Genomic DNA, 21,704 nt, shown 5'->3' on the forward strand with positions numbered 1-21,704 from the left:
GTTATTCAGATATATGCACAAAGGAAGGATTTGTGCACAACAGGATTTCAAAAGGATCAAGACAAAATTGTGAAACTACATAGTGCCACTCAGCTCTTTCATCAGCACTCACCACAACTAACTCCTCAGCAGTTTAGCTCTTCAAGCACATCACCTCCCCTCCCTCTTTATGTCTCTACTTTTATTTTCTTATGTTTATTTTTATTTATTTATATTTTTGGAGAGGTTTTTGCTATAGGGCACATGCACTCGCCAGAAAGACAGAGAGAAACAGAAAGCGAGAAATCATCCCCCTGGGAGGATGGCCACGCAGCAATCCCTTCTCCTCCATTCTCCTCTTGGGATCTTGGGCACGCACGCACACGCGCCCAGCGTGAGTTTAAGCCACTGGGCCTGGGACTCAAACTGCAGTCGACTACATGGGAGTCCAGCGACATAGCCATTACACTAATTGCTGGTCCCTATGTCTCTATTTTTAAATTGAGGGTCCAGGGCATCAGCCCCTCACTGTGATTACATAGGAGATGGGTAAGCAAGGGGATGAATAAGAATGGAAAGTAACAAGGCAAAAAGTGTGCTTTCCAGTGTTTTCTTAAGAGGAATATTTACTGAGCTTTATAATTTACAATACTTTAAGAGATTTCAGAAATTTGAATACAGCTTAAATCGTGTCCCAATGATGACTGACCTTGAGTATCGTTTACACCTTTGAATATAGATCATGCAACTATTTCCCAGCATCCCTAAGCCTCCACCATCTCTCCTTGAAGTGCTAAGTGTTTTGTGAAAGTGAAAGAAATGCATTATCTTTCAAATCCCCAGATAACTGCCATGCTCCAAATAACAAGTAGACTAATTTCTGAAATTAGTAACACTTCTATGCATTTCTCTAAGAAAAAAAATCAGAATCTTGTGAACTAATGATTTAAAACAATATAAGTGAACAAAAAGGCAGTATATTACAATGAGTTTTTTTCTAAAAGATTGTACTAATTTGTTCACTAACTGAATGAAAATTCATGCTGCTGTTAAGCATGATTTTTAAAAATTCCCCCAAATATCTGGATCTACTTCTATTGTTACAATACTTACTCCATGGGCAGTACAGTATTTCTTTTCTCCTCAGCTGCCCTTTAGTTCAGTGGAATAGTGCCAGAAAGGTGTTATTGCCTCGCACTTTCCAGACTACACCTACTATGTCTAGGGACAGGCCCCGGATTCCTTCCTCTCCAGAACCCGTGTCTCTATTTCTGAAGACCCATGAACCGTGTCCACCTGTCACCTTGCACCCGCTAATAAAGGTGGGTCCTTTAGTTAATGGTTCTCACTTGGCGGGAGAGCCTCGTCCACCCGCTGGTACCGGCTGACGTCCTGGCGCACTGAAGGTAGAGATCGCAGTGGCTGGTGGCCGTTGGCTTGAGCACCTAGGATTAAAGGTCACAGTTCCCCATATGTGTGTCTTATTTCTGTATGAAAACAGTTTTCATAAACTAACGAAAACTAACATAAATCCTGAGGTGGAGTCTCAGGATTTTCTCTTTTAAATCTCATTTACTGTATAAAGACCCAGAAACGAAAGAAGAGGAAAACCAGAAAGTGAATGCTTAGAAGAGGGCGTCCTCGGAGAGAAATGGCCTCTGTGTGCATCCTCACCCTTCCTGGCTCTTCCCCTGCTCATCTCTCATCCAGCCTGGCCTTGTCCTGGTCATGCACTAGTAATGCCTTAAGGTCAGGTAGCAGCCACAGATAACGAGGAAGCAAAACAAAGGAGGGAGAAGGAAAGAAGGTGCTAATTTAGGTAGGAAAATAAATTACATAACAGGAAAATCATCTCTATTGCTGAGTCTAGGCAATTAGGTGGTATTACATATTTTTCTGTGTAAAAACATGTCAGGACTTTCCCGACAACCTAACATTTCGGCATATAAAATTACTCTTTGACTTAAAAAAAAAAAATTAGACAGGGTCTTGCTAGTTGCGATCCTCATAGGCTCCTGAGGAGCTGAGAAGACCGGTGCATGTTGTACTCAGCTTTCAGGACAGACAGGAATGAGATGCAGATCCGCCACGTGACCTCAGTCTGCTGAGTAACAATGTCTACCAGAGCATGCTTCTGCTGTTGGGCCCCTCTTTGACTTTCTTTTTAAGTTTATTTATTTTTTTCTTCCATGAGAGTAGGAGGAGAAAGAGAGGCACAGTAATAGAGTCTCCATGCTGCAATCTCACCCCCAGCCTCAGTGCATGCTTGGCAAGTGCAGGGAGTCCTCAGGATGTGAACCTAGGACCTTTCCATATAGCCTCAAGGTCACAGAGCTTTGCGTTACTACTGTGCCACTGCAGTGGCCCCATTTTGACTTTTAATTCATCCATAATAGAAAATTTTAAAGAAATCATTCCAGGGAACCACATGCACCAAGATACAATACAAATTTTATGTGTAAATCTGGATCCTCAGACACTAAAACAGCTTATTCTTCAAGTGTCAGAAGGCATCACCCCACTTAGTTGAGGTTTCTTACACTGCAGAAGATAAAAGCTTCCCTTTGATGCCAAGCACATATTAACCTCTGCTTTGAAGTTTTAGGAAGGAGAAGCAACTTAAGGTGCTTCTGATACCTCTGCAGATCACGCTAATGCTGAAGCTGCCAGGCTGTTTGATTTCATATTTACAAACCCAGGTCCCACCAGAGATTCATTATTTAAGTCTTTTTTTATAAAGAATTATTTATTCATTCATTCATTTATTTTAATTTGACCAAAGAGAGAGAGAAAGTGAGAAAACAAGCCACCAGGTCCAGGACTCAAACCATGGTCAGCTACGTGGGAGTGTCCACCACCTTTACAACCACGCCACCTGCTGGTCCCTATTTTAGTCTTTAGACTGCTGTTTGACAGGCTTCTTATTTCAATAGAAGATCCATTGGGGGGGGGATGGTACTGAGTTTGAATTCAGGCCTTTCTTCCTAGCTGATTGATTAGGTCCCTCATTCTCTCTAGCTCTGAAATGGGAAGCCTGATTAGAGGAAAGTCTGCAGGGGCCCAACATCTGGGATCTGGTCCTTCTCCTCCTGGCCCTGTTTCTGATCTTGCCTTTCTCCTCACTTCATTTGCTAAGCACAAAAGTCCAAGAGGAGGAATTCGGGTAATGTGCAACATGCAGTATAATCTACATTAAGGGTAAAAAAAAAAACAGAACTCTTTGAGCACGTATGCCTGAGCCCTGAGCCATAGTTTCTTCCATGTCCTACCTCCAGTAGCGCCCTCCTCCTGGGCAGTGGCCCCTTCACAAGCGCCTTGGGCATCCCCAGCATCACCCTCTTCTTGGGGCTGGCTCTCAGCAGCAGCAGCAGCAGCAGCAGCTCCCTCCAGGCTCCCCCTTCGCTGCCAGACCTCCCCCTGCTCCTCCTGGTCAGGTAAAGTGGCAGATTCTGCCCCTGGCCCTTCCTCCTCCCCACTGGGCACCTGCACTGCAGGTAAAGAGCCGGGAGTGCATGTGGCATCCTGAGACCCTTCAGCAGGGCCGCTGCTGGTGGGTTCTGCTGCACAGGCTCCATCTTCCTCCTCCTGAGAAGAAAAGGCTGGGGTTTCAGGAAACCGTGCACTCTCAAGGGATGAGCACCGTGTCTCCACAGAGGACAGCTGCGTGGTCACGCTCTCATTGCACGAACTGTCAGCGCCTTCCAGGTCACTCTCTCCTTCAGGCCTGGTGCTGGCTTCACTCACACTCTCCGTCCTAGCAGGGTCACTGGGCTCTGTTTCTGAGGACACCTGGGAAGGTTCAGAGCCCTGGTCGAGAGACTCAGTCTCACTGATGGCCCTTCGGCTTCCTCCCGACGTGTCGGAAGTCCCTGTGTCTGCCCCACTAGTGGGCTGATCTACCTCCTGAGAGCCACACAATTCAGTGCCTCCCTGGTCAGTACTGGGTTGAGATCCCGGGCCACTTTCAGTCTCATCTGGGGCTGGGCCAGAAGGTAAGGAGCTATCTACAAGCTCTGGAAGGTTTTCCGGCTTCTCCTCGAAGGAAGCAGCTTCATGTGTGGAGGTTTCTTCATTCTCAACTGGGTTGTCCTCTGGCTTGGTCTGAGACGTCAGACTCCCGTCATCTGTTCTAGATGCCGTGCTGAACATGATCAACCCTCCTTCCTCCTCCAAGGAAGATGGGTAGCCCAGGTCTTGCTGGAACTCATGGTCTTCTTCATCAGAGTCGATATGAAGCATGGCGTTGAGTCTTGTGTCGGTGGGAAAACTACTCCTTAGTTTTGGAGAGGCTCCCATGGACCTCTCAGAGCAGGTGGCAGCCCCAGGCCTGGAAGGGCCATTATGTTCAATAGCATCTAAATAATCGTTGAGGGAATCCTGGCGTCCTCTGGGAGGAGAGGTCCGTGAAGAGGTAGAGGTTAGTTCCTCTGTGTCTATTTCCAGAGTGGAGCTAGTCCTGAAAGAATGCTTGGGGGTCCCATCAGCAGCACTTTCCTCCGAAATTGGCCCATTAGTGCAAACCGTGCTGTCATGATGGCTCCCTGGCATGTCCTCGTCATCAGAAGGGCTTCCAAGGTCTCCGTTCACAGTACCGACTCCAAGTATAGTGCCAACAGCTTCTGGAGAAGCATCTGAATGAGAAAACAGTATTTGCAAAAATGAGTTACAGGTAACAAATGAACTTTTGATGATCGATTGCTTTGCACCAATCAGTTCAGAGAGTTCAGTTAAGGCCCCTGAGACCTCTTTACGGTATTACTGACTTGCTAAGATTCATCACTCGCTACTAAACAGGCAACCAGCCAGTTTAGCATAGGAGGAATATATGTGAGTACTTCCGGAAATACCACAGCCCCATTTCAAAATGTGGGCATAAACCTCAGAGTTTTTTTTTTTTATAAACAGGCTTTTATGTCTGCTTAGAAAATTTCAGCAGGTAATCATCTGACAGTACTATTATATTCAGTAGAGGACACAAATGCAGTTCTATTTAAGTGCAAACTAACAGTTGAGTAAGAGTGAACACATTTCCCCTACAGCACTGTATGTGTATAGACATCTCACCTTCGTGAACAGAAGACGTAACCTCCACTTTAAACTGGAGGTACCCACTCACGTGGTCAGCTGGAAGCCTTCTGCCAAGGTTGTAGCTGAGCATTTGATCACTGCAAAAGGAGAAATGGTTCTTTCATCCTTACTACGCTGGAATTAGTCTTCTGCCCATGGGCCACCCCCCTGCCCCCAATCCTGTATATTTCTCTTAAAACTTTCAGACTCCTAAGTCAAAATCAAAGGCCCAAGGTACACGATAGCCCAATGCAATATTATTTATTCACACAAATGATTAGTTATAAGTCCAGGGAGAAAAGGAAATTATTAGCAAAAAAAGCAGCAAATGCAATACAGTATTATTATATGATCATTTTGAAGGACTCTGAGTTACTCTCTCATTGCTAAGGGTGAACAGGGAAAGGGCATGTTAAAGGTCATGAAGGAGCTGTGTAAGACTTCCCTCAGGTTTTAGGTGTTTTTTTAAAATTGAGGTGTCAAAGTAGAGAGGGGCAGTTTCCTTGGCATTTAGCACAACACGAAGTTGTGCTAAAAGGACACTCAAACCTAAGGTTTATCCCCAGACAGAATGGAAGAGGACACTGCTAGTCTCTAAAAAAAAGGGGCTGGGTTAGGAGAGAGCAGCAGGGGGAACAGGAGAATGGGCAATACCCAGACAGCAGCCCAACTGTGGGGGTGGAGGGAAGGCGGCCACTGACCTCTCAGTTGCAGAGCTGGGAGCTGGAGCTGCTGGCTCTCACTGGGAGGGAGCCTGGTCTATCACTGATTCTCGGGGTAGCTTGTGAGTGAGGCTGATGGGATGGTTAAAGAAACTAGACGTGTCACTGTGGTGGGGTCATGTCCCATACCTGGAAGCCTGCTGAAAAAGCAACTGGCCCTTCCCAGTTTTTGTCCCACCCTGACCTCAGGCTCATGCTGCTGACCTCCTTGAGGATGGAGTTGCCCATCTGTCTTGAACTTGTGTCTATTTATCAAAGTCAAATGCAATTGCTTCCTTTTCTTATATGCAAGCAATTCTTATTCTGAATCAGATTTTGAATCGTTGGAAAAGCTATGACACATTTTTGCATAGAAAAACCTAGAAAAATACATCGTGACCTTTCTGATGACTCCATCACTTACTCTTAAAGAAAATAATCAAAGGGATAGTATCAAATCACACCGTTGCTCCATCTCTTACTCTCACACTGCCCTCTACTGGCCATTTCAGAAGGAAAACAAAATGTCACTACCTAATAGCACCAAGGGGGACAGTCTACAGCCTCTGGTGAGTTGTTTATGATTAATTTGCACAAGTAGTTTTTGTTCTTCTCTATATCCTCAGTACAACCCTAAATAGATGTTATCTGTTTAAAATAACATGTGCTAATGTAACATCTCAGCTGAGCTCTTACGAATTCTTCTAAATCCGTAGTAAGAATTTCTTAGAACAAAGAGATTATTTTCTTTCTCTTCCCTAAAGACCTCTCATTTACCACATTTTCTTTATCCACTGCTCTGCTGATGGACATTTAGGTTAGTCCCACATGTTGGCTATTGTCAATACGACTACAGTGAACACTGGAGTACAGATATCTTTACAACATACTCATTTTCTTTCCTTTAGATATAAACGTAATAGGATTGTGGAATGGTATGAAAGTACTATTTTTAGTTTTTTGAGGAATTGCTATATTGTTTTCTATAATGGCTGTACTAGTTTTTGGTCCTAATGAAAGGGTGAGTACTGAAAAAAGCTGCTGAATTGTGTGAGCTCCTTGTGTATTCTACATTGTAAACTAGACCCTTATTGCTCACAATATACAACACTCAACTCAAAATGGATTAAAAACTTACATGTAAGACACAAACTATGAAACGACTAGAATAAAACATAGAGGGACATATAAAACATATTCTACAACATTAGTCTGGGCAAAGAGTTTTTAGATAAGACCTCAAAAGCACAGGTAATGAAAGCAAAAATAGATAAATGGGATTATATCAAACTTTAAAACCTGCACAGCAAAGGAAGCAATCAACAGAGCAAAGAGACAACCTACAGAATGAGGACATCAAAACTTTTTTTTTAAGAGGTTTTTGCCTTAGGGTGAGTGTGTTCACTAGAGAGAGACAGAACAAAGACAGTGAAAGGGAAAGTAAGAAATCACACCCCCTGGGAGGATGGCCATACTGCAATCTCTTCTCCACTCTGTTGCCTGAATCTTGGGCACACATGCACACATGCCCAGCATGAGTTTCAAGCCACCAGGTCTGGGACTCAAACAGTGGTTGGCCATGTGAGAGTCCAGCAATGTAACCTCTACACCATCTGCTGGCTTCTTTTCTATAATTTCTATGCAAAAACGTGTCACGATATTTCCAATAACCCAATATATACAATGGAATATTGTTCAGCTATTAAAAAAAATGAAATTTTGTCATTTAAGGCAAGATTAAAGGACATTATGGACATTAAGGACAAGTCTGAAGGACATTATGTTAAATGAAATGAGCCAGGACTCCTCCCCCCCCCCAAAAAAAAAAAACCCACATGTTGTCATTCATGTGTGGAAAATTTAAAAGTTGATCTCATAAAAACAGAGAGTAGGACAGTAGTTATGTGGGGGGGGGCTAGAAATATGTTGGCTAATGAATACAAAATTACATTTAGACAAAAGGAACAAATATTCTACAGTTAGTAATTCATTGTAGGGCCAGTCCTGTACCCTTGTGGTTAAAGAAACTGGATCCCACATGGCTCACTGTGGTTTGATTCCCAGCCCCAGCAATTTGAAAAACACACTGGGAATGAGTCCATGTGTGCCTAAGGTTCTGAAGGGGTGGAAAAATGGTGAAGAAGGGATTGTAGCATGACCATAACCCACTAGCAGATCTCCCTCTCTCTCTGTCTGTTCATCTCTCCTTGATGAGCACATGGTGCCCTCTCGCAATTAAAAAAAAAAACACTAACTACTGTATAGCAGATACAGTAGATTTTAAATGTTTTTAATACAAAATAATGATTAATGTTTGAAATAATAAGTATACTTACTACCCTGATTTGATCATTATATATTAATTCTAATTATAATTAATGTACTGAGAAAAATCATACTGTAACCATAAATATGTACAATTAAACATTATATAATTATAGTTATGTAAATTAAATCATATACATTATATTTACTATAGTTAATTCATACTTTCTATAATCTTTCACTTTCTATAAATCTTCCCAAAAGTACATTATCTATACTAGATGCTATAATTGTTACCCTTAAAAATAATTGTGATTCCCAGTTTTTATCACATAAATCAAGCTATTAAAATATCATTGTAATACAATCCATTGCCTCTGATAGCCAGAGAATTAGGATCCATTACGATCTCTGAGTTTCAGATATTGAAAGGGCCTGAAAGATCATCTGCTCTAAATGCTTTACTTTTTATATGAGAAAACTAAAGCCTGAGAAAACTGTGCTTTGCCAAAATTAAGCAGTAATGAGCTACTGAATATGATCCTTCCTGAAGCAGCTTGAGGAATGTCCTGAAGGTGCTGCAGAGAAGCCAAGATTTTAGAGCAGGCCAGGCTGAACTCAGATCCTATCTTCTCCATTTGCTTTCTCATTTCTGAAATGGATTTACTACGTTATCTACCGCTCAGAGTTGTTGAGACTACATGAGCTAATCAGTGTAATGTACTTAACTTCTGACACAGACTAGGTTCACAGCATCGTAGGTGATTATCACTGTACTTTCACTTCTGCCAGTACCGCTGCAGCTACTACTACTACTGACACCATCCTTACTACTGTTGCTGCTGCGGCTACCACCACCATTACCGCATGTTCATAATGTTCTCCTACAACAAGAGACACTCGATAAATTGCCCCAAACTGCTACCTCAGAGCATTCATGTCACCAGTTTGCCAGTACCTACTTACCATGTAGAAAATGCAGCAGCACTTAAAATAAGGATGGAGGCTTGTGATGATTTCCTAACGACTTTACTCATAACTCACAAAAAGCTCTCAGAATTAAATTCTCTCGTTACAAACGTTTCAGATGCCTGCATGGATGCATGCATTTAGGAGCTTTAACTATGATACCTCCTCAAAGTCCACGTCTTGTTTGAGATGGCTTCAGAACAAGGTTGTTTTTGTTTTGCAATAACAGATTCCCTGGATGGGATTAATCAGGATCAGGGAGGCATCAGCCTGACACTAGAATTCTGCTCCAGAGAGAGAATTTTGTAGTGAGATTTCAATATACTCAAAAATCATCACTCACTATGAGTTTTAACACTGACATGCTAATTGCAGGCACATCTTGGAAAAGGGGTAAAGAGGTCATACAAGATTAAAAGAAAGTGCTTTTAGCCCAGGAAACTTTAATGAGTATAAGGCTATTTTCATTTTTTAAAGAATTATGTTCCCACCTCTCTCTCATCAGTGAGAAAAGTCCTAGGACTACCAAGTCTCATTTCAGTTGCTCTACACAAACGAATCTTAAGGCAAGGGTTAATTACCCAATGGCTTGTCGCTCCAGCAACCTCTGGACTGGAATGGTTAGTTTTCCCAGAAAGCGCTTGATGATAGGACGGCTCTTGGCAAATTTGTCTTTAATTTCAATTTCTAAGACATCAGTAAGAAGTGCAAAAAAGGAATATTTCTGAAAGCAAAAATAGATGACATGATGACTCGAAAGAAAGCCAAACATGATATCATTTCATATTAGAGGAAATAGTACCTCTTAAATTGTAATGACTGTATACAGATGCATGTTGCTAAAAATATCTGCAGCTCTTGTGAATCCTTCATTTGCTTAGATTTACTAACATTTACAATGATTAAAAAGCAACCGTCACAGAGATGGATGGCAACAGAAGCTCTTTTAGCCAACCATGCAGTCGCCTCTGGTTTAACAGTTTCAGGAAATGTTACATATTAAATGATGCACAATACAATTTTGGTATTCATTACATTTATTGTATTTTAATTCCTCGACAATTAATATCCTGTTATAAGATGCTTTAGAATTCACCACTATATTTGATTAACAACAATTTTAATACCTAATCTCATGAGATTTTGAAGGTACAAAACATAGCTTAAAATACTCCATTTACTGGGTAAAATAGAAATATCCACAGAATATTATCTTTTCCCTGATCTATAGTAAAATAAAATAATATTTAAAATGGAATGATTAAATTTTAAAGGTTGAGGCGTCACCTGCTCTGGAACAACAACAACAAAAACGTATAAAGGTTAGGACAGGCTTTGTTGTTTTCATTTAAGAACGTCATTAAAGAAAATTGGATCAGACATAATACGGATAAGAAATTAATATACTCATTTACAAAGTCTTTCATATATATTTGCATGATTATATCTTTTTTTAATGTGGAGGGCATGTGCCTATGCATGGGAGAGAGAAGGGGAAGGAGAGAAAAAGACAAAGTACCACTTCAAGGGACCAGGTAACCCTGCAGTCCTTCTCCCTCTAATTCTCCATCCAGTCGGGATCTTGGACATGCATGTAAGCACCTAGTGTGAGTTTTCAAGCCACTGGGTCTGGGACTTGACCCCAACGTGGTTAGCCATGTGGGATTAGGTTTCCTCTAACAATTAACTGTTGTACTATGGGATTGGCCCATCATTTTATCTTTATGAAGATAAAATTTGTTTTTTACAATCAGTCCTTTAGCCTAGTAGTTAAGAAAGCCAGACTCCCACATGACTGACCAAGGCTTGAATCTCAGCCTTGGCAGCTTAACAAACATGTCAGGCATGCATGTGTGCATTCCTAGAATCCCGGCAGGATAGGTAAATGGAGACGGGATTGCAGTGTGACATGACCCCCTAGCAAGTGCACACACTCTCTGGCAATTCAAAAAAAAAAAAGGCCTCGTTAGAGATGAACCTCTCAGTATAGGTAAATGATGGAGCCAGGAATCTAAACCAAGTCATTTCACTCCTTGCCGGACAGTATCCATACAACTACAGTGATGTGAATGGAGCCAGCTAACTTTACACTCCGGCGCCACTGAGTTTATTCAGTCATAACAATTAAAGTTCTCCAAAGGGCCTTGCAGTGTGGCAGTCTCCTTAGTGTGAAAAAAGAGCACTTGCTTAAGGAAAGAAACCTGAGTATGACCCCACTCTGACTATGAGTAGCCAGATCATAAACACCTTAAACTTCAATTTCTTAGTCACCAATATGGAGAGATAATAGTATCATCCCTTATGCTTCCCTACTAGGCTTGCACGGCGACATAGTCAAGAACTTTGTAAATATAAAACGTTAGAGAAATAGCTATTGCCTGTTTCTTTTCATATCCTGCAGCACCTTCCAGAGCTCATGTAGAGATCTAGTTCATATCTTCTTGGCTTCAAAATGGGTTCGATTAAATGACATGTCCTTCAGAATTATTTACCATTACAAGAGTGTAAATAGTTTTTTAAAAAACCAGCTATATAAGATGACAGTCAACATTCACCGATTTAGATAACCACAGGTTCCACATAGCCATACCTTTTCTCCAATGGGTTTCAGGTCCTCTGAAATATCTCTCTCCTATTAAATAGTTCTATAACAGTGTTAGGACCTATCGTTGACACTAAGCACTTAGGGTATGCTCTAATTAACTGTGTAACTTAAAGGTCACTAAAGGTTTACCCAGAAACATTCTGAAGCTATATGTGAAATGTGCTGAGGATCTGAAAAGTGGGAAGGAGTTCATGCTTTGCTCACTCAACGAGGAGCCCTGTCTCTTTGTTCATTCTTTGGCTTTCAAGTAGTTCTAATGAGAAAATGAGAAAATGATCACCCTTATCTGGTACACTAAGATGTCTGGGAGCATAACATAGCTGTGAGGAATTGTAAAATAATGACACAATCTGGCTTCACCCCAGAGGACGGCTCTTTGCATGGCTCATGTAATTAATGAAAATCTAGAAATCCATAAAACATCTGTCAAAGCCCAGAGAAAGAGAAATTCCTTTAATTTCTACTAAATACATGCTAGGACAAAATAGAAATTTTAAATAAAAACAGGATTAGTATTACCGATTATTCCTTTTGCCTCAGGCTCCACTATGGCCATGGCATATAGCAATATCACTGATGGTGCCCTTTCTAGAAATATCACTTTCTTTTTGTTCATAATGATTCTTGCATTAATTTTCGTTTTTGAAAAACTGGCACCAAGATATTTATTTTGATTACTGAGTCTTTTGGTAGCCTTTAAAGTGTGCCCCTGAGGTGAGTGCCTCACTTGTCTTACCCTAGACCTGGCAAGACAGAAGAGCTCATTCTCAGAGTCTCTTCTTTTTTCTAGACATCTCAAGCATCTTTCACAGACCCATAAAGAGCTCAAAGATGCACAGAGTCCCCAGGAAAAAGATGAACCTGGCAAGCTTCCTGAGTGTCGAGCAGAAGACCCCCGAGAATCATCTTACCTCTCGGTGCCAAATTGGATTAGTGGTGTTACTGATGATAGTCGACCTTCTCTCCTGCCCATGGTGGGCACAGGTGGGGAAACTGCTCTTCTTCCCTGGCTGAATGGACATCTTAAGATAAGGGTCGGGATTGAAGAACATCCCTTTCTTTAGCCCCACTGCCCTAAGGTCTTTAAAGAAAGGAAGAGGGAGAGAGGGAGGGAAAAAGGAACAGAAGGAAGAAGAAAAGAATCATACATCCGGATTAGAAAATGCAACTCAAAGACTATTTATCTTTAAATAATCACACAGGAAACTACTCAGTAAAACAATAGCAAAGTTATTTACACTATGATTGCTAAGATTAGTGAGACAAGTGAGTTATGGCATTAATTCTAGCACAGGGGTCTCCCAACAGGCTGCAAAAATGAAGTCAAATCATTACCGTCACCTCACAAACTCTAACCTGACTTTTCCTGGAGCACTTTTGATTCCAATATGTGCATTTTATGACCGTTTTCCTAGGGCAACATAATTTGGCAACCAGAATTTCAGATAACCTCTTGAGGAACATTCTTAGTAAATAATTTACTAAAAAACATGTTCCTTCATGAGAGAAAAATGAATCTTCTACGGAGAGGTCTTCAGAAAGTTGATCAAGTGCAAACTATGATAAAACTATACACGGGCTTCAAAACAGTTTTTATGCCTGAAACAAACTTGTACTTTAATTCCATTTTTCAAGAACATTTTGAACTCCCCTTGCCTATATAGAAAGAAGTTAGAACTAAGAATAATTAGAGATGAACTTCAGAGCATTCATTTGTGCTACATTTAAAATATCAAATATATTCCATAAATGTGATGAATGTTAGGGACAAAAAGGAGTCCAGAAATATTTCCTTTTTTTTAAGAATTATTTTATTTAACTTTTATTTATTTATTTACTTATTTTTTTAATTTGACCAGAGAGGGACAGAGAGGGAGAGACAGAGAGAGAAAGGGAGAAAGCCAGCCACCAGGCCCAGGACTCGAACCACAGTTGGCCATGTGAGAGTCCAGTGCCCTTGGTCATCGCGCCACCGGCCAGGCCCAAGTCCAGAAATATTTCTAAAATGTGAACATTTCTTGTAATTTTAGTGATTGTGTAGTTACTTTTCCCACAGCTTTTGTTGTTGTTATGGGGGTGTGAGAGCTCCCCAGAGACAGAAGGAAAGTGAGGAACTCACTTTCCGGGGGATGGGAGGTGGCCATGCCACATCCCTTCTCCTCTATTCCCTCTCAAGATTTTGAGCATGCAAAAATATGTCCCTAGCATGTTTTTCAAGCCTTCAGGTCCAGATTTTGAGAATCAGGAGTCGTCCATATGAGATTCAGTGCCTTAACCACCATGCCACCTGGTGGTCCCACCTGTAAAGTTATATTTGATTAAATGTCCTATAATTCACCTTAGATTCACCAGTGGTTGTTTCACATGACACGAGCTGCTAAAAGTCCTAGTTAAAGTCTATTTAGTGAGGAAAATCATATACAATTTTTTTTTAATGATCTGGCTGACATACAAAATAAAGCTGGTTCGGCTGGCTCCCCCAACGTCTTTCTGATATAAAAATTAATATTTTAGTTTGAATAAGGTACATCTGGAGCTAAGTGATCTTGAGAACCTTTGGAAGAAGAGACTGTTTCTAAATAGCTTTATGAGGTTAAGATCAGTCTAGGGACGTGTACAACACTCTGGTTCAGACAGAAATCTAGAGCATAGCCCTGAACCTCCAAAGACCTTTGGAGTATCCAGATTAGCTGAGTAACAAACCCTGTAGAGTGACCCTAAATGATAGAAGGTCATCAACATCAACAAACCCACACAAAAAAGTCTTTCTTAGAAGTACAGAATTGGACTCTGGCATGGTGGTGTGCACCTGTAACCACAGGTACTATGGGAGGCTGGGGTTAGGTACAGTACCCCAGGAACTAAAGCATGATGGTCACACATTCAAGGCCAGCCCAGGCAACACAGGGAGACCCTGTCACTAAGGGGTGGGGGAAGGACATAATTACACTTGGGTTGCCTACAAAACCCTATTTTCTAGGGAGTGCTCACTGGAGGAAGCTCCTCAGTGCCCCACGAGAACTTGTGACCTCACTACATGTGAAAAGAAAAGGCCAGGACTGTTAATGACTTGTGTTACATCTGGCAGTAGAGGAGGCAGTTTAATATGTCAGCAGATATGGAAAAACTCAACCAAGAGGACCTAATGTGAAGAACATCACACAAAATATAGTAAGATCTTTGATCTGAAAACTGGTGGGAGAAGGAAAAAACAAAAAAAGAGCTAGACAGTCACTTCAGAGAAGCTGCCGTAATCTCATTAGCCTTACAGTCCCCATTCCTGGCACTTCACACAGTCATGATTAAATTCGCTGTTTGCATGTTACTGTCAATTTGATAATTCTGCATGTTTTCACTTAGCATAAAGGAATATTGAGAGAAAAATGCAATTTACACATTCATTTTTCTTGCCTTCCTTGATTCTGTTTCCGTTGACTGAAAGATAGTAAATCTACTTCCAGAGGATTTTTTCGCAGTAAATGAAGAGTAATATGGACAGAAATGGCTGCTACAAAGTCTGTCACAGCCAAATCATTCACGAAAAGTATTATACAAGAAAATTAAGTCACTGTGATGAGAGCTGTCACTGTTAGGTAACTTGGATATCAAATTCTTCCACCATAGGACACTTCACACAGAAATTTTCATTAATAAATAAGATAAACTACCACTTTTACCAATGATTTGTCATCTGATTATCAGTTCCCTTTACCCTCCTTGTCTCTGCTCTTTTCTTTAAACTTTTATATAAAGTATTTGATTGTCCATAAATATCTATACCACATAATAGGCCAAAGGAGGACTCATAGCCACAATGGTATGACATGTTAAATATCCTAGTACAAGCCTTATTTGGAAGAGGTTTAAAATATTAATCAAAGCACAATTTTTATTTTAGCTGGAGAGTTCAAGGCTGTGTGTCTCTATCCATAGATCATCAAGAGTAGAACATTTATAAGCAGCTCTTCTGCAGTGCTTAAATGTTCTCATGTATTATTGTCTACTCTTAAAATATGCTAGAATCAGATTAATTTTTTAGAATTAATACTTAGGAATTGCTTTCATTTTTTTTAATATCTTTTAGCCATTTCTGTACGACTATCCACAAATGCTGACTTCATGGTTGGAAGTAAACCAGATGTTAGGTAGCTAGACTCCACATGAATACAGGTGGGATGTTGAAGTTTTTGAAAAAGCATCTGGCTGTGCCCCAAAGCTTAGTTCTTAATTTTAGGAAAATGGTCTAAAGTTTTTAACTTCTCAGTGGTCCTTTTCCCACAGTTAGTTAATAACGTAGCCTCTGGAATCAAAATCAATGTGTAGGTGCCACATTTAGAAAGATATGGATCATTTGAAGCATAGGACATTAATTCTAAGCTATGAAAACCATGGAATATAGCAAAACATTGTATTGTACACCATAAATAGATACAATTTTTACTGGTCAATTAAAAAATCAAAGAAAGATAAACCTATGATATGACCAAACTCTAAATTTTCTGAGCTATTAGAGTTGACTAATTGTTCCTTACTTAAAACCAGAGGTTTCAGTGTCTATAGCCCTTCGAGACTATGAAAGTCTAATGTGCAGGTTGTCACCAAAAAGGTTTTCAGGGAACAGGTAGATAAGGACATCAGGAAGTAGTACCTCAGGCAGTGGTACATGTAAGTGTTCTTTTAAAAAACTACATATTTGGGACCAGCGGTTAGTGTAATGGCTATATCGGTGAACTCCCATGTAGTTGACCCTGGTTCAAGTCCCAGACCTGGTGGCTTAATCTCACGCCAGGCACATGTGCATGTGTGTCCAAGATCCTGAGAGGAGAATAGAGAAGGGACTGCAGCATAGCCATCCCCCCTAGGGGGTAATTTTTCACTTTCTATCACTCTATCTCTGTCTTTGTGGTGAGTGCACATGCCCTATAGCAAAAACTTCTCAAAAAAAAAAAAAAAAAAAACAACTAGATAGTTGTGGGGACAACAGATGGCATAATGGTTACATCACTGGACTCCCACGTAGTCGACTGCAGTGCAAGTTCCAGACTCAGTGTCTTAAAACTTATACCGGGTACATGTACGTGTATGCTCACAATACCAAAAGGAGAATAGACAGAAGGGATTACAACATGACCATCCCTCCTGGCGGGGGGTGGGGAGAGGATGATTTATCGCTTTCTGTTTGTCTCTGCCTTCCTGGCAGTGAGCCTACGTACCCTATAGCAAAAATCTCTCTTAAAAAAAAAAGAAGAAGAAGAAGAAAAAAGAAACAACTAGATATTTGTAAAACCTTAAGGGTTCCAAACAAAATATATCTGAGTGTCAAATGTGAACCATAAGCTATCAGTTTACAATCTTAGAAACAGACAATCAAAGCAAAAAAGGTTTTCCTGTTAAATAACTTATATGGGGGGAGAAGGAACATGCAAAAACAGACACTCAGTCATGTGTCACCGGTGATACTATGCATTGTAGAAGTGTCTGTTTAAGATCAACAGGTCTTCTAACTCTCACTCTTGAAATGGCCGTTTCATTCACAACACAGTTTTGCAGTCAAGAAGAAAAGTGGATCTAGACTAGTAATGTACCTGGAAGCACTACACCTACAGAAAAATAAAAACAAAGCACCTTATGACAGATATCTGTTAGACTTTATTTTAAATGCATTGTAGAACTGTTGTCTGTTTTAAAAGTCCATATCAAATACCGATTTTCTTTTTTTCTTGAGAGAGAGAGAGGTTTTTGCTATAGAGCACGTATGCTCACTAGCGAGACAGAGACAGAGAAATCACGAGAAAGCAAGAAATCACCCCCCCGGGGGGGGATTAGCCACATTGCAATTCCTTCTCCTCCTATTGGGATTTTGGGCATGCACTCACACATGCCTGGCATGAGTTTCAAGCCACCAGGTTCAAGATTTGAACTGTGGTTGACTACATGGGAGTCCAGCAACATAGCCATTATGCCATCTTCTGATCCCCAAACACTGATTTTCTTAAAACATTCTTGACTTTCTGACAGCCAATTAACTTTGTTTAATTAAGTAACTTTCTAACTTTGACAGTGACCTACGTATAAAATGTTTTACGTTGCAGCCCAGTACATGCATACATAGGCTGGTACTTTTTGTGTGAAAATACTCAGTTTGTATAAATTAATGTTTTATATTTTTTAAAATTCCTTTGGTAGTAAACTCTGTTCCTGTCATGCTATCTTCCTAACTGCATGAGTCCCAGCTCATGACATGAAAGCAGTGCTTTAACTGTATGATAAACACACAAGCCAACCAGAATATTTTACTGACCAGAAAGCAAAGATATAAAAATTGTCTTACATACTTTCCCATTTTTATTTTTTTCTTCACAGAAAAAAGCACACTTTGGCTTTGTTTCTTCTACTCTTCAAATTTTATTTTCTCTAGCTGAGGTAAACATAAATTGTTTTCAATAATCAGAGCTACTCTTATAGTTGTTATATGTTGATTAAAAAGATGTTAGTAGGACCTGAGGTTCACTAAAACCAAAGAAAATTGAATTAAGACAGAATAAACAAGGATAATCATGTTAACGTTTTAGAGATTGTACATCTATGTGTTCTTTGTTCTGTGTTTATGTGTATATACACACATGAACATTTTGTGTTCTGTGCCAACATACACAGAAGTAAATTCATACTGTTCATAGTTTAGAACCTGTCATTTTTTTCCACTGAACAAAAACATAAAGTCTTCTAAGTCAAAAAAAAAAAGACTAGTAGGATTTGCACATGTTATATTGTAGTTGTTGTTTTTAAATAACTATACATAGTTATATAGTCTTTTAATTATAGGAAACTTGCTAGAAAAAATAATTTCTGGGGCCATTAGGTGGTGTAATGGTTACAGCACTGGACTCCCACATGGCTGAGTCCAAGTCCCGGATCCAGTGACTTTGCAAAACCTGGCAACTGGGTGTCATGTTTAAAGACATTCTTACCTGACAATGTAAAGCTAACCAGTTTCCGAGAATGCAGATTTCCTGATGCACCTCCTTCCATGCCTTCTGCCCCCATCTAAAGAGAAAAAACACATACCTGAAGATTAATGGCTTACACAATGTCACTGAATCTTCCTAGGGAACTATGTGTTTGCAAATACAAAGTTGTGGTTGTTCAGGGGGTCTTTTGTGGGTTTTTTTTGTTTGTTTTATAATCTAACATAAATTGTAGTTTATATCTTTTATTTCCAAACCTTAGAACAGAGAGATGCACATGCAGATTCTCAGAGGCAAGAGAAAGGATCATACTTGAAATTAATTTGTACCCTAAATCAAAATAATAAATTGCTTTGAGGACCAGCATGTGATGTAGAGGTTAAGGTGGCTGGATGCCACATGGCCAACTGCATCTTTAAGTCCTGACCTGGTGGCTTGAAAATCACATCAGGTGTGTACATGTGTGCTCAAAATACAAAGAGGAGACTAGAGGACAGAGGATTTTGACCTCACCCCTAACTCTACTCTTTGGCTATAAATTCCCACTTTCCTTTCTTATGTTCAGAATTGAGCGAAGTCAATATTGAGTTCTCTTTCTCCCTATCCCGATAGTTCCTAAAATCAGCTTTTACAGTTCTAACTAACTACTATTAAGTTTTGGTTTTCCCTGGCTCTTTCTCCATCTACATCTTTACTGCATTCCCCATACTCCTATAAAAATCATATTGGGTTGTCGGAAAAGTCATGACTTTTTTTTTTAATGTATGGATTTTATTTTATTTTTTTATCTCAATTTATTTATTTGCATTCATTCACTGTACATCATTACAGCATACAAAATGAGATTTTCCATCCAGAGTACACTGTATATTGTCTCAATCAAGCACATCAACAAACATGTTATTGTCAGCAAATGATCTTCCATTTCTTGTTTTCTGTATGTTTTGCTTTTCCTCCCCATCCTTGGTTCCCTATCTCTTACCCTCTGCCACCTCCCACTCTCCTCCCACACTGTCTCTGGTATCTATGTTTGCTTTCTACACCGTTTTCCCCCCACATTTTATTGAATCACCAAAGACCCTAATCAATCCAAATACCCTCATAGCAAACACAGGTGACACACACATTTCCATGAACACAAGTCTAACTTTACGCATCCTATAAAGTAGCACCTAGCTGGGGCTACATGTCCTACTGCAGTCATTGAATAGATATATTTTTTTTTTCCTGAAACTTTTTTTTCTAGGTAAAAATGTGTCATGACTTTTCCAACGACCCAATATATCACCAAGAGATTAAAAAACCACCACTATCGAAGCAAAGTTGAGATGTGACCAAAAAATTTCTATTCAAATTTTTGAAACATAAATTTTACCGCCTTCTCTGTGATTCCTGTACCTTAGTCCTGTACCTTACTTTGTGTAATCCTTAACTGCATCCTGATCATCTCACGTCAGGACCACTCAGGAATCTTTATTTCATTCCATTCACAGAACCGATTCCTTGATGACTTAGAGTTAGATCTCAACAAATACATCACATTTTATCGTACTTCTCTGCCTCGTCATTCCCAGATTAATTACTTGGAGCAAAGGCAGAGGTAAACTGGCCAGATACTTATGGCTGTGACTGTCTTGTCACACTTTCCACATACCACACCCGGGACTATCAAGGTGTAGTGCAGACTACAACAGAGACACACACTTAGCAACCTGCCCTGGGCATAGGCAGACATCTGAGAAACTATGGCACCCACTCAAATGAGCCACATTGCCCACTAAAATGAGCTTCCCCATTCATTCTGAGTTCAAGGAGGCTGAAAAGATGCATAGCCTGTTTTCATTTAAGAGCCATTTAAAATATTATAAGAAATTACTTTATAAAGAGAGAAAATGCCCTCTAACTTATTTTTAAAATGTAATTCACCAAAATGTAGTCTAAAATAATTCTCAACAATTCACAGAAAAACAGCGTCCTGCATAACAACTCTGGCAAAACGCTCATCTGAAATAATAATCAAAACATTCACTTATATTGTTCACTACAATAAGGCCAAACTTTACCACTAGATACAAGGACATTAGTGATAATAAACACATCTGCTCTCAGTGTTTACAGAGAGGTTTTAAAATAAACTCACTCCATAGATTCATTACAGGAAAATCCAGAAGCAACACTGTCAACCAAAGGTTGAAACAATACAGGGTAGTGAGTGATGACGGCCTCAATCCGCCCCTAAAGCTGGAGGATTTCCTGTTCCAAATGTCTAAGACACATAACACCATGTACTCTGATAAATGACAATGACGTCGAAATACATGTGACAGGGAAGACACCATTTTTTATTCTTGATTCATTCTAAAAGGATATGTGAGAAAGCAGACCATACAATTAAGATGGCAGCTTGATTCCTTTCCTGTGGAGTTTCTCAGTTATTTCTTCCAGTTCTATTTGATATAATCATAGATGTTGTTAATCAGTCAAATAACTAAACACATGTCATATATCTAAGTGACCATCATGCTGTTACGGAAACACAGTGCTGACATCCATAACGAGGTGTCCCTGGAGCACTTTGGATACAAACCCTACTGTTACTAGCTTGATCAGAAATCTATTGACCACCAATTCCATTAGTCAATCTTTTCACTGACATATTCTAATCTGAATGTCAGTCAATATCTAGGAAGCTTTTTAGGATCTCTAAAACCTGTTGGAAGCAAATTAATTATCTCCAAACTATCCACAGGCTTTGACAGAGTGATCTCAATGCAAAATCAATGGAAAGAAATCAATGTTCACTGGGCTGTAAACAATTGCTGCTTTCAATGATATCTGGATATTGAAATTGCTCAAGACTTAAAAAAAATAATCTGAATCCAGAAAATGCTTAGTCATGTTTGGAAATAACTGTCTAATTTCATGCACAATACTTTTTTTCTTTTCTTTTCTTTTCTTTTTTTTCTTTTTTTTTTTTTTTTGGAGAGGTTTTTGCTATAGAGGGCGTGCACTCGCCATAAAGACAGAGAGACAGACAGAGAGAAAGAAAGTGAGAAACCACTCCCCAGGGGGAATGGCCATGCTGCAATCCCTTCTCCTCCATTCTCCTCTCTAGATCTTGGGCACACATGCACATGTACCCGGCGTGAG

The 21,704-nt window shown here is 40.0% G+C and overlaps 1 protein-coding gene across 2 annotated transcripts in view; it reads right to left on the reverse strand.

Moving 5' to 3' along the window:
• HECW2 (HECT, C2 and WW domain containing E3 ubiquitin protein ligase 2) overlaps positions 1 to 21,704 on the reverse strand; it is a 248,764-nt gene that overhangs the window by 116,164 nt on the left and 110,896 nt on the right. For both annotated transcript variants that reach the window (XM_027767973.1, XM_027767974.1), the window contains exons 4-9: positions 18,558 to 18,633; positions 12,498 to 12,667; positions 9,563 to 9,705; positions 5,044 to 5,144; positions 3,249 to 4,610; positions 1,329 to 1,424 (exon numbers count right to left, since the gene is read on the reverse strand). In XM_027767973.1, coding sequence (XP_027623774.1) covers positions 1,329 to 1,424; positions 3,249 to 4,610; positions 5,044 to 5,144; positions 9,563 to 9,705; positions 12,498 to 12,667; positions 18,558 to 18,633 — 1,948 coding nt within the window. The remainder of the gene's footprint in view (positions 1 to 1,328; positions 1,425 to 3,248; positions 4,611 to 5,043; positions 5,145 to 9,562; positions 9,706 to 12,497; positions 12,668 to 18,557; positions 18,634 to 21,704) is intronic.

This window comes from Tupaia chinensis, unplaced genomic scaffold, assembly GCF_000334495.1.
Source record: "Tupaia chinensis unplaced genomic scaffold, TupChi_1.0 Scaffold145082_1, whole genome shotgun sequence".
NCBI lineage: Eukaryota > Metazoa > Chordata > Mammalia > Scandentia > Tupaiidae > Tupaia > Tupaia belangeri.